The 15,315-nt window shown below is 37.6% G+C and overlaps 2 protein-coding genes and 1 long non-coding RNA gene across 3 annotated transcripts; 2 read left to right on the plus strand and 1 right to left on the minus strand.

Moving 5' to 3' along the window:
* Positions 1 to 641: 641 nt before the first annotated feature.
* On the minus strand, positions 642 to 1,947 carry LOC141608270 (uncharacterized). Its single transcript, XR_012526978.1, has 3 exons — positions 1,870 to 1,947; positions 1,582 to 1,781; positions 642 to 874 (listed from the first exon to the last, which is right to left on the minus strand). It is a non-coding gene; the product is annotated as an uncharacterized LOC141608270 (long non-coding RNA).
* Positions 1,948 to 10,679: 8,732 nt separating this feature from the next.
* LOC141607238 (uncharacterized) lies at positions 10,680 to 11,867 on the plus strand. The gene has a single exon (XM_074426599.1). It carries the CDS (start codon positions 10,680 to 10,682, stop codon positions 11,865 to 11,867), a length of 1,188 nt encoding a protein of 395 aa, XP_074282700.1.
* Positions 11,868 to 13,888: 2,021 nt separating this feature from the next.
* On the plus strand, positions 13,889 to 14,641 carry LOC141607239 (uncharacterized). Its single transcript, XM_074426600.1, has 2 exons — positions 13,889 to 14,239; positions 14,285 to 14,641. The coding sequence occupies exons 1-2, from the start codon at positions 13,889 to 13,891 to the stop codon at positions 14,639 to 14,641; spliced, it is 708 nt and encodes a 235-aa protein (XP_074282701.1).
* The last annotated feature ends 674 nt before the right edge of the window (positions 14,642 to 15,315 follow it).

Below are 15,315 nucleotides of genomic sequence, written 5' to 3' on the forward strand. Positions count from 1 at the left end.
GTTAATAAGGATAGTTACAACCTCTACCTCAAGGTACTTTTCTTGTTTTAAGACGAACAATTTGCTTATTAATGTCATTTTATTCTTGATATGTTATTGTGAAATGTATAATTATATTGAATGATTATGGCTAACGTAATACAATGCATTATATAGTTACATAATACAATGGGAAAGGGATCATATTAGCTCTACAAATAAGGAGACAAATAAGCTAAAAGATATACACAATAATATGTTAGCAAGATATTAGGAGAATAATTAGTGAGCTAATTATTCTTATCAACAGTTATCACATAGTGTATTCCCTATTAATTTTTAGTTTTTGAACTTACCAACCATTAGATCGTAATCTAAGTATAATAACGCAGAATATAGAATGCCATATTTGTTACTCGATGTTGAACTTGTGCCTTTAATTGTTAGTCGTCGTTTCGAATGACTACGACGGGATCATTATGCATTCGGGACTAATATAAACTCTCTAAACCTCACCCTAGCAATTATGCATATCACAATCTGAAAAACTCGTCAAAATTAATAAAATTCTCCTCCCTTCTGTCCTGTGGACGTAGCTAGCACATCGTTAATGAATGACGTAAATCTATGTATTTTATTTTTTTTACTGTTCTTTATTTGTCTTTTCTCGCATCCATTATAACACTCAAACACAATTTTCAAAATGAAAAGAATGAATATAGGCAATCATCTAGTTTATTACAGAAATGTAAGTGTTCTGTTGTGAATAACTATACGCCTACCAAGATCCATGTAAATCTTAATCTGTATCACCGTGTACTGAGTCGCTTTTCTTATCTAAATTGGTTTTGTTTTTCGCAACAAATGATTCCACTTCTTCCTCCAATTCTTGCACCTACATTTATGAATACTGTTAGAGACACATTCACTTGTTCTTGCATCCACGTCAATAAGTTTACGTCCCCCAACCGTAGATTAGTCTACTATGGATGTTGTCTCTTGTCACTTACTAAAATGTAGGAATTAATTAGGGATTCAAGAGTCCTATATTTTAATGTAGATATTTTTAACGATTTTTAAGAGATAAGATGAAAAGATATATACAAGTCTCAATTACATACTAATAAAAATAAAATTTCTTTCATGCAGTAAATCTCTAAATATTTCAATGCAGATCTATACAATTTCAACTAAATAAACGAGTGAATATAACTCGACGGACGATTAAGGGTGTGTGGAATTGTGGATAATGTCGTAGATTCAAAATCTCACCAAGAGATTTTGTGTTTGAGCTCTAGGAATGCAACCGTACTAACAGTCATACCCGACTCAAATTCGGACTAAACCAAATTGTACACACCAAAAAAAAAAAAAAAAAAATACTCGTATTACTCCGTATTTTATTACGGGGTAGCCTCTAAAGTCCAAAACTAATTGGTTGAATGGCCAAAGTGAACATGGTGTCAGCTAGAAATTCGGCTAGTTGAACATCTATATTGTATATACAACATGTAATTCAATAATCTCTAAAATGAGATTAGCAATTACCTACTCAACCATCATCTAAACAATTAATTAATTATTTAATTAATTATTAGGTACCTTGTCAATGGCAGAATCTGCAAGATGAGCAGTTTCAGCTACCAACTCTGCCACATGCTCAACCTTAGCCGCGACCTTTCTCAACTTTCCTTGAGGAAGATCCTCGACGGCCTCCTCTGCCAACTTCTCTACCTCCTCTGCTACCTTCTCCACCACCTCTACCGCGTCTTCTAGTGTTTGTATATCCTTGTCCAACTCCGCTATAATCACCAACTTAACATTAGTAATTACACTAATTTACCATGATGGATGTAATTGTACTTACTTACAAATTAAAAAAATGTTTACCTTTTAAGAAAAATAAGGGACCCCATTTGTTCCTCAAGAATGGTATTAAGAGTGAAATTACTAATCCTGCTATCCATCCCTTCCTGCTATAAGATTAGTGTTAATCAACGGATTGAACACGTTTTAGTGCAGTATAAATATAGACGGATTAAACATGTACTCCCTCTGTTTTATTATATGTCCTTACATTTCAAGTCGATATTTTGACATTAAATTCAAATTGCGATTATTATTTAAAGTTAAAACATTACCCCAATTCTTATTTCAGACCAAGGTATCCGTCTTATTAATAAGACGGATACCATATTCTCTCACAAAATACCCATTTAGGGTGAGTGGAGAAGCACATGGGGGGTCCCACCTTTGTCCCCTCTTCCCATTTTCTCTCACACAATGACCCGTCTTAAAATCCGACCCGTTTTAAGCAAGACTTACTCAAAACATTATTGTACAATGAACTTACCCAGGCAAGCCTGGAAAAGGATTTGAAGGCGGTGTTGATGAAGGTGGTGGGACAGATTCAGTACTACCGCGAACTTTCATTAACCTGATCCTCCTACAACATTATTAGAATATACGGTAATCAGATACTCCATAATCAATAAGAGTTTAATTTTATACGTTTGATTAAAATACAGCTTACATATAATAAACAAACACGTTACCTTGGATATAGATTGGTGGAGGTAGAATGAAAGAAATATTGAAGTTGTTGAAGACGGAAACTTGAGTTTGAAGTAATGGATGTTCTTGAAGTAATACCTTGAAGATTATTAATGATGAATGGAGGTTTTGAGTAGGCGGTGTTGTTCATACCTATAACCATGATTTTTAATTTATTGACTTTAGTTTTGCTGATTTTTCAGTTTAATTCAAGAAATAAACGAGTTTTGGGTCAATGGGGTTTAATTTTTAAGGAACATCATTTAGGACAATATGGATGGGTATAAGAGTTTTCAATGGTTAACGTTTTGATTAAGCATTTAGAAACTTTGAATATTATACAGTGAAGTTTCCATGTGCCTTACAAATGGGAATACTGATTAAATAAGGCACCAAATTAGTTTTCTGCAATTTACTAATTTGATCAAGGCATATTCGACAAAAAACAGTTGTTGTAATAGATGATGATAGCTGTTGTCTCTTTTCTCAATTCTAAGTTAAATATATTGTTTCTTGCTTTTCCTTATATATATTTTTTTCGGGTTTTTATCCTATGCCTAGTCCAAAAGGATTTTTCTAACCTATGCTCACTAGGCATAAGATAAGAAGTAAAAAAAGAAAATAAATAAATGATATTGTTATGGAAAATTGCAATATCCCTATCATTTTTACTTTTGTTTACAAGTCATCCGTTTAAACTTAAAACAATAGATAGATAATACCATGTGAAATAAGAAGTAAAACACCCGATTTAGGAAGAAGCCGGACGACTCTTCTAAATTCTAATAGAATTAGGAAAGACAAAGCCTATAAATAATACCCCTTTTACCATCAAAGCTCATTACTATTGCCTTGAAACAGAAAAACAAAAACAAACAAAATACCAATTTCTTTTGGATCTAAGACAACGAATTAAATTAGAAATGGTGGAACTTGATTCATATTTTCCTTCCCTTGCTAAGAGAAACAATCTTCAGTATAATTTCGAGTCTTCTTCTTTTAAGGAAGAAGATGATGATCGGGAGTATATTCATGCAACTCATGATACTTCTGACGACGACGATGATGACTATGATGAGAATTCACCACAGATCAGTCGTGAAGATTACGAGTCTAGTGACGAAGATTACGATGAGAATTCACCAGAAATCAAAATCAGTCGTGAAGATTACGAGGCTCGTGACAAAAATAATGAAATTAAAATTGGTGATAAATTTGATTTGTCTTGTTTGTTTACTCCCACCAGAAATTATTTGATCCGCAATAATGGAGGAAAAGTATATGTCAATGACCTCGTCGGAAAATACATTGTTATAATTGGATTTTATATACCAATAACAAAAGATGTATCTATGGCTGATTTATGCAAAAACGTAATTGCAGCCCATCGTGAACTACAAAGTAGAGCAGTAAACAAGTTTGAGTTTGTGTTGGTGACGTCTATGAGGCCTGATTTCCCTGAGTTTGAACAACATCAGATAGTCGAGACTTGTTTCAACCACTTTTTCTCCGCATTCTCGTGCCCTGCCATCCCTATTCTTGATGTTTCATGTTCGAGGAACTCCTACGAGCCATGGGCATATATGGCTATTATCATAGTAAATGTCTAATCGTTTCCCCATATGGAGAGGTTTTGCAAAGACAACTTACATTATTGACTGATTATGGCGCTCACTTTTATCCATACACCGATGAAAGACATCTTAATAGTTTAAGGGCTGTAATACCTGACGGAGGTGTGTTACTTGAAAATATATTGTGTACTGACACATGTGATGTAATGTCTGTGCCTGATTGGGGGATTTCAGCAGAGAAAATGTATTTTTACAACATTACCAAAAAGTATGTCTGGTTATACTTGTTGGGCGATGGATCCTCTTTTGGACATTTCCTTCATTATTTGTGGTCTTTACATGAGGACGTTGAGTTTGTGGTCGTCTTCCCCATCGGTGCTGATATGATATATATGGATTGTATTCGGGATATGTGTAGGAAGGGGTTAAAGCATCACGGGTTGAATCACAGATTGTTAGAATGTCGTATGAGTTGTTTGTTACGATGTTTTAGTAATTGTCATTCATTCGAGGGGTTGACTGTTGTTGGTCCAGGGTTTTTGGATATCCACGCTGCTGATATTTATCATGATTACGGAGATGTCGCATTTCCTTTTTCTAAAAAGTTATTGTATAAGAACATTGTAGAAAGGGTACGCTCCACCACCATAGAGAAGAAAGTGATTTGTGAGCTACCGCCTTGTTTGCACCTTGATGAGGATGTATTCTTTTACTTGGGATATTCATCAAAGGTACTTGAGTGGGAGCATTTGTTCCCTAAATGGTGCACTGAGATAAAGAGATCTAAACCAAGTTTCCAATTCGTAATTCTTTGCCAAGAAGATGAGAAAGTTGAAATGTCTCCGGACCATAATTCTTGGCTTTGGATTCCGTATGAGCATAGCAAGAAGGTATATAAAATGTTTCAAAGTCTGGGTCTCCCAATCGACCATACAATTTATGCTTATGGAGCTGATGGTAATCTTCTTTCCATTCAGGCTCAAGATCATCTACTCAAATCTACGAGTCTACGACTGCCACATCTCCAAATTGTTCATATCTAGAAAAAGATATAAGTCATCTAAATAATGTAGCTGATTATTGGGATGAACTTTAGACGGTCATATTTAAGGCTGCCACACAGTTTTATATTTTATTTCACATATCTACCTAGTATAAAAGGTAGGTTTTTTCGTGACTTCTCATTGGTTGCTGAATTTAGGGATATATTTTGCAAGTGGACCCCGCCATGATTTATATGACAATTAATTAGCCTCTCTCATCAAATCAATCCCCCACATTCACTTTCAGTTATTTAATTTCTCTCATTCCCCTTTTCAGAATTTCACTATGTATATATTAAAATGTTTTCATTTACATCAAATCATAAACTAAAACATAATACATGCATAAAAAAGGGAAATCTGACATATTTTTATGTGCTAAACAACAATATAAAAAAAATAAATAGATCTGTAAAATTACTTAATGAACGTAACTAAAAATATTTAAAAATTTAAAAAATCATTAAATTGATGAGATTTAGTACAAAAAACAGAATATGAAAATTTGGGCTTCAATTACTATTGTGAACAAATTCAATTTCGTAATTTTTTGTTTTTTTTAAATGACAACTATCATCAGATCCAATTGATTAGCTACAAAAAAAAGAAATAAAAAATATTAGAATTTAAATTATTTATTATAAAAATAAATAAAAATAATAAAAATAATAATGAGATTAAATCTATGAAATGCACTACAAACCCAAAAATTGACAATTTATTTCAAATATAGATATTGTATGAAGTATCCAGATTTAGGTAAATCTACAATTTATGAAAATGCATCTTTATACTGTATTAGAGGTAGATACGGTACAATGGAAACAAATTTACAAAATACCAAAAAAAAATATTTACAACCACTTCAAAATATATAACGACAATAAAAATAAATAAATTTGAAATTACCGATATAAAGTTTATAAAAATTGAAAAAAATATATACACTTAAAAATACATGCAAGTGAATATAAAAAAAATTCAATATAAGTTTTGGAGCATGCATACAAGAATTTCTTCTAATTGTTTTCTATAATAATTAACTTCAAACTTCAATTCTGATCCTGTAGTTTTAAATAGAATTGTTAATTTGGTCTATCGAAAAGCTTTTTTATGCATTAAATGAGAAGAGATGAAAAAGGTTGTTTAAGTTGAGTAATATGAGGGATGAAAGATTAAATGATAGGATGTAGAGAGAGTTTTTATTGCAAAACCAAAAAAAGGATGTAGAGAGTTTAGGGAAAAAAAAAAAGAACAAGATGGGGAGATGAGGTGAGATGGAGTCATGAAGGAGTGAGGCGGCCTAAATGTGAGCTTCTAGGTTAGGAACACAAAAACTTCAGAGAGACGGTCTCTCAATAGCGTTATTGAGAGACCTCTCACATGATGGGGTGAGGGACGCACCGAATTTCTTTTTTCCCTATTATGTCTCCCAGTAAATTAGTGAGAGACGGACTCTCATGAGACATACTGGGTTAGGAATCTCCTAGATAAGTAATATTGTTTGTCCATATTTTAATTTGGGCTTATTTGGTTTGCTTGTGCTTTATATCTTTTGCATTTTTTGTTTTACCGTAGTGGACAATAATGTCGTGTAGACCTGTCAAACGGGTCGGGTCTCGAGTCGGGCCTTACAAGTTGGGTTATACGTGTCTTGGGTTAGATTAGGGTCAGAATACGGGTCAGATAAAACTTTATGACGTCTTTTATTTTACCATATTCCAGCCGAAAAACATATTTTAAAATTAAATTATATTTAATATTAATAATATTATTATATTCATTATTTTAATAATTATTTTATTATTTAATTATATATAATTGACGTTTAAATAAATTTTTTAATTAAAAATATAAAAATAATATACTATATTTTATATTTATTATTTCGAATATAAAATAAAAATATTATTTTAATAATATTCTTCATTTATTTTTGACCCATCGGGTCGAACGGATTGGGTCGATTTTCGCCTTAGAATAACAGGTCATTTCGGATTCAGGGTCATTTTGGATCGCGGGTCAAGATTTATGGGTGTTTGACCCTAAAAAAATTGAGTCATATTTTAACAGGTCTAATATTGTCGTTTATTTTCATGTCGTCCATGTTAAAATATATTCACCAAATCGCATTTGTGGCTCCGGAACCCACTGCCATTGACATTCCACCATTTCTTTGCATTTTCTGTGTTTACGGTATATATGTACATTATTTTCTTCATTTCATTAATTCTTCTAATATTTCTGATTTTAGTTTGAAAATAAAGTTCTTCTATATGTAAATGCAAGAGTTTCAAAACTATTTAAATTTTTCAAATGATAAATTTATTAGTACCTTATTTATTCAAGTTTTTAAATATTAAATCCCGTAAAATTCTATCCGCACAGGCATAATTATAAAATATTATATTATTATTATTATAAACATCATATTATGTTATTTTATTATTACATGAAATATATACCCATGCATATTTTTGCACGGGCCTAAAACTAGTTATAACATTATATTTAATGCCAAGGCCATTGTATATTTTTTACAATAAGTTATGCTCCATATTATGCATTCTTATACTACTCGTACAATGTTGTCCGTAATATTCCACACCAAAAAAAAAAAAATGTCGTTATGATAGGTTCAATTTTTTGTTTCATTTTTTTTTATTCGGATTCTTGAGCGTTTCTAACGCACTTTCTCCCTCTTTCTCGGCTTCTTCTACAACAAAATTTCGCTTTGCTTCTTCAATTCCTCTTTCTTTTTTGAGTAGGTCTCCTGAGAGATAGTCTCTTAATAAGTTCTATTGAGAGACCATTGTACAATTTTAAGAAAAAGTGGTACTAAAGATAATAAAATAGTCAAATCAGATTAATGATAAAATGAGTACATATATTATGTAAATAGGTACGAAATTACTATGTTATCAACAACAAAAGGGGTACGAAATACAAATAAAAGGGACACTAAAAGTTGGGAGAGACGGTCTCTCACTAAATTATTGAGAGACCAATCTTTCGTACCCTTTTATTTGTATTTCGTACCCCTTTTATTGTTGATCATGACATCGTAATTTCGTACCTATTTACATAATAAATGTACCCATTTTATCATTATTCATCATTTGTACCTATTTTATTACCTTTAGTACCACTTTTTTTTTAAAAATAGTAAAATGGTCTCTCAAGTCTCAACAAAGCTTAGTAAGGGATCGTCTCTCAGGAGACCTACTCAATGTAAATATGTACGAAATTACTATGTTACGATCAACAACAAAAGGGGTACGAAATACAAATAAAAGGGTACGAAATATTGGTCTCTCAATAACTTAGTGATCGTCTCTCCCAATTTATGTCATAACTCATAAGATAATGCTCCAAATAATCTCTTGATACTTGATTAAACATAGGAGAAGCCAACAAAACAATCACGTAGATGGATCAACAACGCTAAACATAGAATTATTTCCAAGCGGTAGCGCAGTGATTGCTGATGTCTTTCTTGAGTGATCCATTGGACAGCGCCTTTGCTATCGAAGTCGAATTTCATAATTTATCAAGAAGCCGTGGTCCGCTGTGTTATGCAAAAAAAGACGCAGGAAAAAAATGAAAACGTTTACCTTAGCGCGTTATTAGTTTCAAATGAAAATTATTTCGTTAAATAGTATAAAGAGCACTAAAACAAAAACAAAAACAAAAACAAAAGTTCATTTGTTCATCTATTTAACGGATATTATCTCGTAAAATAGTTTTATAGACATTATTTCGTTACATAGTGTAATTGAGCAGTAATTAAAACAATCAGGCATTGAGTTTCAAGTATTGCCACCATCTCAATTTTTTATCTACCATTAATTAAAAACCCTTATAAAGAGAAAAAAAGTCTAGGGTTCCTAGGGTTTCTGTCTAATCGCTCTTAGGGTTTTCCTCTTCGCTCGGGGCTTTTCTCACGATTTCGATCGTGAGTTAGGGCTTTGCTTTGTTTTTTTGTGTCGTTTGTTTCTTTATGCAGGTACAGTTGATGAGTAGCACACGAGATTCGAACCGAAAGGGAAAGGGGCCGATGAGCAGCGATGCTGAGGGGTCTAGGGATGATCGAGGAGGCTTTGTTTGGGAGGAGGAACCTGATGAATCTCGTGGAAAGTTTATGCTTGTCGGGAAGTTGTGGGCTTCGAGGCCGATTAACGTGAAAGCGGCCATCGATACAATGGTGCGATTATGGAATCCGATTAAATCTATCACTGGTAATGTGGTGGATGCTAAAGAGAAGACTTTCGTGTTTCGATTCGATGGAGAACGTGATAAAGCGAGGGTTTTGGAAGGCCAACCATGGCATTTCGAGAAGTTTGTATGGTGCTTCAACGAACCCAATGAGTCAGGTAAGGTTACTGATGTACCTCTCTATCACTTCCCTATTTGGTCAAGAGTTTATGACCTCCCTATCTCGGGGAGATCAAGTGAAGCTAACCTACGGCGAATTGGGGCGAGTCTTGGTACGTTCCTGGAGGCTGATAATGGTCTGAATTGTGAACTTAATAGGGCAATAAGAGTTCGTATTATCCGTGATATTCGGCAGCCACTGCAAACTACAATACCTATTACTATGAAAGACAAAAGAGTTGTTCACTTTGACGTGAAATATAAAAGATTACCCATATTTTGTTACGGATGTGGGGTGATGGGGCATGGGGAGAAAGACTGCGAACACGGCCCTTATGAGGATGATGAACTACCTTTTGGGGAGTGGCTGCGAGCTTCTCCCTGGAAGATTACTAAGACTGCAAACGAAGGTACGGGGAAAGCAAGAAGGAACCTGAGCTCTGTTTTTGAAGACGAAAAGAAGCGTGAAGCCGATAACGATATATCTCTGATGACTGAACGTCTTCAATCTATTGCCTTGAACCTAAAAATTAAAAATGGAATTGCTAATTCGAAGAAACATGAGAAGACTGGGACCCGTGAGATGGCAGAGCATGAGGTGGAGGTTAATAATTCGGAGGATGTGGAAAGAGAAAAGGATGGGGGAAGGGTGGAAGGAACGGAGGAGGGGACGGGGACAGTGGCAGGTGAGGGTGAGGTGAATGATATCCGGGGGAGAAGGGAGATGAAGCTATGGAGTTGGATGTGGGTAGTAGGGTGGTCATACGGGAACTGGCTGGTCAGAGGGGAGTGGCGGATGGGGGAGGCAGTAAAAGGGGGATTGGGGGCAAGAAAAGAGAATGGAAGAAGCAGGCACGAGTTGGCGGTGGGGAAAGCAGTGGGAGTGCTTTAGTTGGGGTAAGTGAAGGGAAGCGTGGTAGAATGGAGGAGGCTTATTTAGTGGGGGAAAAGCGACATAAAGTTACTCTAGACGGGGGCATCTTGATACCTGAGGCGGAGATTGAGAGAACTCAACCTCGCCAGGCCCAATGAATCTCCTAAGCCTCAACCGTCGGGGCTTGGGCAACCCCGACACGATTAATGCCCTACGCACTGTGGTTCGTAGGGAAGCCCCGGCCATGATTTTTCTTAGCGAGAGAAACTTTGCGGTCGTGAAATGAGGAGGGTAAGAGAGAAACTTGATGGGTACTATGGGATTGATATGGATAGTGCTGGGAGGTCGAGAGGTCTTGCTTTCATGTGGAAAAAAGAATTCGACTGTTCTTTTGTGTCGGCCTCTATGCACCACATGGATTTTCGTGTACGTGAGGGGGAGAAAGAGTGGAGAGTGACGGGTTTTTATGGGTGGCCAGATGTGTCAGACAGACATCTTTCATGGGATTTACTTCGGCTGCTAAACGGACAATCTTCGCTACCATGGCTTTGCATAAGAGATTTTAATGAAATTTTGTACTCTACAGAGATGAAAGGTGGAAGTCGGGCACAATGGCAGATGAATAATTTCCAAGCAGCTGTCGATTTTTGTGGGTTAAGAGACGTGGCATGGGAAGGTTATGCTTTTACTTACGATAATGGCCAAGCTGGAGATAACAATAGACAGAGAATGATTGACCGCGCTATGTGCTCTGAGGCGTGGTTAGAAATGTTTCCGTATGCAAAGAATTTTCATCTTGACAGGGAATGGTCGGACCACGCTTCGCTGAAGCTGATTTTTTATAGACGTGAGATAGGAGGGAAAACGAGAAGCAGGTTCCGATTTGAGCAAGTTTGGGTTGGAGAGGAGGGGTGTGAGGAGGCCGTGTGTCGAGGTGTGGAAAAGGGGCAGGGGGATTTGGTCTCCACGATTCAGGCATGTGCGAAGGAGCTCCAAGCTTGGAAGAAAATTAGCATTGGCAAGACTAACCGGGCTCTGGAGACGAAACATAGACAATTGACTCGTTTAAATGAAGGAGATAGGTCAGATGTTGCGGTTCAAAAACGGAGGAAATTAATTGCGGAAATTGCAGGTTTATACAAGCAAGAAGAGCAATATTGGCGGCAACGCTCTAGAGCTTTATGGCTGAAAGATGGGGACCGAAATACAAAATTTTTCCATTCCAAAGCAGGGGAAAGAAAGCGTAAGAATTATATACCTCTTCTTATTGATGATGATGGGCGAGAATGCATAGGGAACGAGGAGGTAGCGAAGTTGGTTGTGGATTATTTTGAGGGGCTTTTTAAGTCAGATGAGCCAACAAATTTTAACGAGGTGCTGCTGGGTTTGGAAGGGAGGGTCACAGACAGGATGAACCGACTGCTGCGGATGGATTATCGCGAAGAGGAAGTTGTGGAGGCCCTTAATTAGATGCATCCCCTTAAAGCCCCGGGTCCGGACGGTATGAACGGTCTTTTCTTTCAGTCTTATTGGCACGAAATTGGCCCGCAGGTGATTGCTTCGGTGTTAGATATCTTGCGTGGGAATACGAGCCCAGATAGTCTAAATAAGACCAATATTGTTCTTATACCGAAAAAGAAGGCGCCAGGTAAAATAAGGGATTTTCGACCCATTAGCTTGTGCAATGTGGCCTATAAATTGGTGTCGAAAGTCCTAGTAAATCGGCTGAAGCTGTTTCTCAGGAAAATTGTTTCGGAAAAGCAGAGCGCTTTCACTCCCGGTCGACTGATTACGGATAACATTCTAACTGCCTTTGAGATGTTCCATTTTATGAAGAATAACAGACAGACAGATGGGTACATGGCGCTGAAACTTGATATGGCGAAGGCTTATGATAGAGTGGAGTGGGTTTTCCTGAGACAGGTGTTGATGACTATGGGGTTGATACGGGTTGGATTCAGCGTGTTATGGCCTGCGTTATAACCGTGACCTTCTCTGTCCTTATTAATGGGTCCCCTTCGACTGAGTTTCGGCCAAGTAGAGGATTACAACAGGGCGATCCGTTATCCCGGTATTTATTTCTCCTTTGTGCTGAGGCGTTGTCCAATATGCTACGCAGGGCAGTTGAAAATCAGGCTATTCATGGTATCCGTGTATCGGCCGCGGCACCAGCTATCTCACATCTTCTTTTTGCCGATGATAGCATTTTCTTTGTCCGGGGAACGATACATGAAGCTGATGTTGTGAATAATATATTAAGACAATACGAAGCGGCTTCTGGGCAACTGGTGAGTCTAGAGAAGACGACTGTTGTGTTTAGTAGGGGGGTTGCTCAAGGCCAACGAGATGCTGTGACGGCTAGGCTGGGAGTAGAGGAAGTTGCGAAAAATGCTCGTTATCTCGGGCTCCCGATGGTGGTAGGACGGTCCAAGAAGGTGATTACTGACATTATTAGAGATAATTTTAGCAAAAGATTACAGGGTTGGCGCGGAAAAATTTTGTCAAGGGCTGGTAAGGAGATTCTTATAAAGGCTGTGGCCAATTCACTCCCTACCTATGTGATGAGTGTGTTTAAAATTCCGGAAAATTTCTGTGATGAGCTAAGAGCAATAGTAGCACGCTTCTGGTGGGGATACGATGAGAGCAAGCGAGGTATTCATTGGGGGTCATGGCGGAAAATGGCTCGAACCAAAGGAGAAGGGGGGTTGGGGTTTCGGGACTTCAGACAATTTAACCTCGCTCTTTTAGGCAAGCAGGCTTGGAGATTGATAACAAACCCTACTAGCTTGTGGTCCCGGCTAATGAAGGCGAGATACTTTCCTAATGATGATTTTATGACGGCTGGCCTTGGTTATAATCCCAGCTACACTTGGAGAGGTATCTTGGAAGCAAGGGAGGTGATGGAGCGCGGCCTACGGAGTCATATTAGGGATGGTACTGCGACAAGGGTGTGGGGTCAGTCGTGGCTATCCAATACGCATACGGGCCGGATTATTTCACCGTGTCCACAAGGGTTGGAGAGTATGTCTGTAGCCGAGTTGATGATGCCGAATGCAGCTGCGTGGGATGGAGAAAAATTGAATCAACTCCTCCTTCCTTTCGATGTACAGCGAGTACTTGATATTCAGATTAGTCCGAATAAACCGTCTGATATCTGGTATTGGGGGCTTGAGAAGGATGGGTTGTATCTGGTTCGGAGTGCGTATAAGATGTTGGTGGGGGAGCTGGGAGATATGGCTGGTGGATCGGACTGGGCTAGAGGAAGATGGCTCTGGAATTGGCTTTGGAAACTTTCGGTTTGGCCCCGTGTGAAACTCTTCTTCTGACAACTGTGTAGTTAAGCGCTCGCCACAAGAGCTAACATCGCTGCCCGAGTTGGAGGTGAGTACTCTCTTTGTCCTTTTTGTCATTCTAATCTTGAGTCGAGTCTTCATTTATTTCGGGATTGTGGGGTGGCAAAATGGGTCTGGGATGGCTTGGGGTTGGGAGAGATGACGGAAGGTAGGGGAGAGGACGTGAAGGAATGGGTGGAAGGGTGCTGGAAAAATATGTGCATGGAGGAAGGGGTAACTTTGATGGTAGGGTGTTGGGCTATTTGGGAACATCATAACAAGGTAGTATTTGATAATGCGGATGTGGCTCCGGAGGACGTGGTTAGACGAGCGACCGATGTCATTCACAAGGGTGTTGGGATTGAGGGGACGAGGTCAGAAGGGATGAGACGTGAGCAGGAGGGAGCTCGAAGGGAGGAAGATACGGGTTGGAGACCGGCGCGTGTGGGCTTTGTCAAAATCAATGTGGATGCGGGAGTGAAAGAGGATGAAGGGGTTGGTACGGGGATTGTATGTCGGGACAACAATGGCCGTGTAATGTGGGTGTGTCGATAGGACGGGACCTGGGAGGTTCAGTTTGCAGAAGCTACCGCGATTCTGGATGGCCTTGAAGAAGCAGCTGCACGTGGAATACGTAAGGTGGAAATCGAAAGTGATTGCTTGCCGGTTATAGAAGCTATTCGCGACAAACAGCTGGGTCGGAGCATGTTTCACCAACTCCTAGATGATATAGTCACTTTTAGTTTGAATTTCGAGTCTGTTATTTGGTCTTATGTAAGTCGAGTCAATAACTGTGTTGCACATGGTTTAGCTCATTGTGTACCACGTGTCGTAGGAAAGGTTGTATGGGAGGATGGTCTTCCACCCTCTGTTAACGCTGCTGTTGCTTTTGATCATTTATTAATTGAGTAATGCCCCTAGGCATTTTTCTTCAAAAAAAAAAAAAACAATCAAGCATTTATTGAGAAAAAGAATGTCGAACATCAACTAATTAAGATATCCTTGGTTTGTGGAGAACTAAGGTTAACAATGCTAAAGGTGCTTATTGTTCACCTTGTTCGTTACCGTTTTCCTAGGTTATGTGATTGTATTCAAACTAAGTTCAGGCGTTCAGCTAGTTAATGAAATTCACCTAACATGAATAGAAATAGTTAACAATATTAACTTAACTTATGTTCGCCTTTATCCAATTCACAGAATCTCATAGAGTTTGCAACATATGCATTCATCTTAGCATTCATCTTAGAAAAAAACTGAAGATTAAGGAGTCGTTTGGTTCATGTAGGAATTTAATTCATGTAGTAAGTTATAATTCACATGAATTGAGTTCCTATATGTAATTCATGGGAAATAACCTAAATTTGTTTGGTTGTCATTAAGTAATTCACATTTCCCATGAATTAAGTTCCTATATGTTGTTTGGTTGGAGCACCTTAATTCCCATGATTTTTGATAATAAATACTGTTCTATCCTTCATAACATTAATTACGCTAAAATATAAAAAATAAATAAATGATTTGAACAAGGGTAGAATAGTAATTCTCAAATATAAAGCCTGTAGGCATTGAGAATGACCGGGAGGGGG

The sequence above is a fragment of the Silene latifolia genome, chromosome 10, assembly GCF_048544455.1.
Source record: "Silene latifolia isolate original U9 population chromosome 10, ASM4854445v1, whole genome shotgun sequence".
Taxonomy (NCBI): Eukaryota; Viridiplantae; Streptophyta; class Magnoliopsida; order Caryophyllales; family Caryophyllaceae; genus Silene; species Silene latifolia.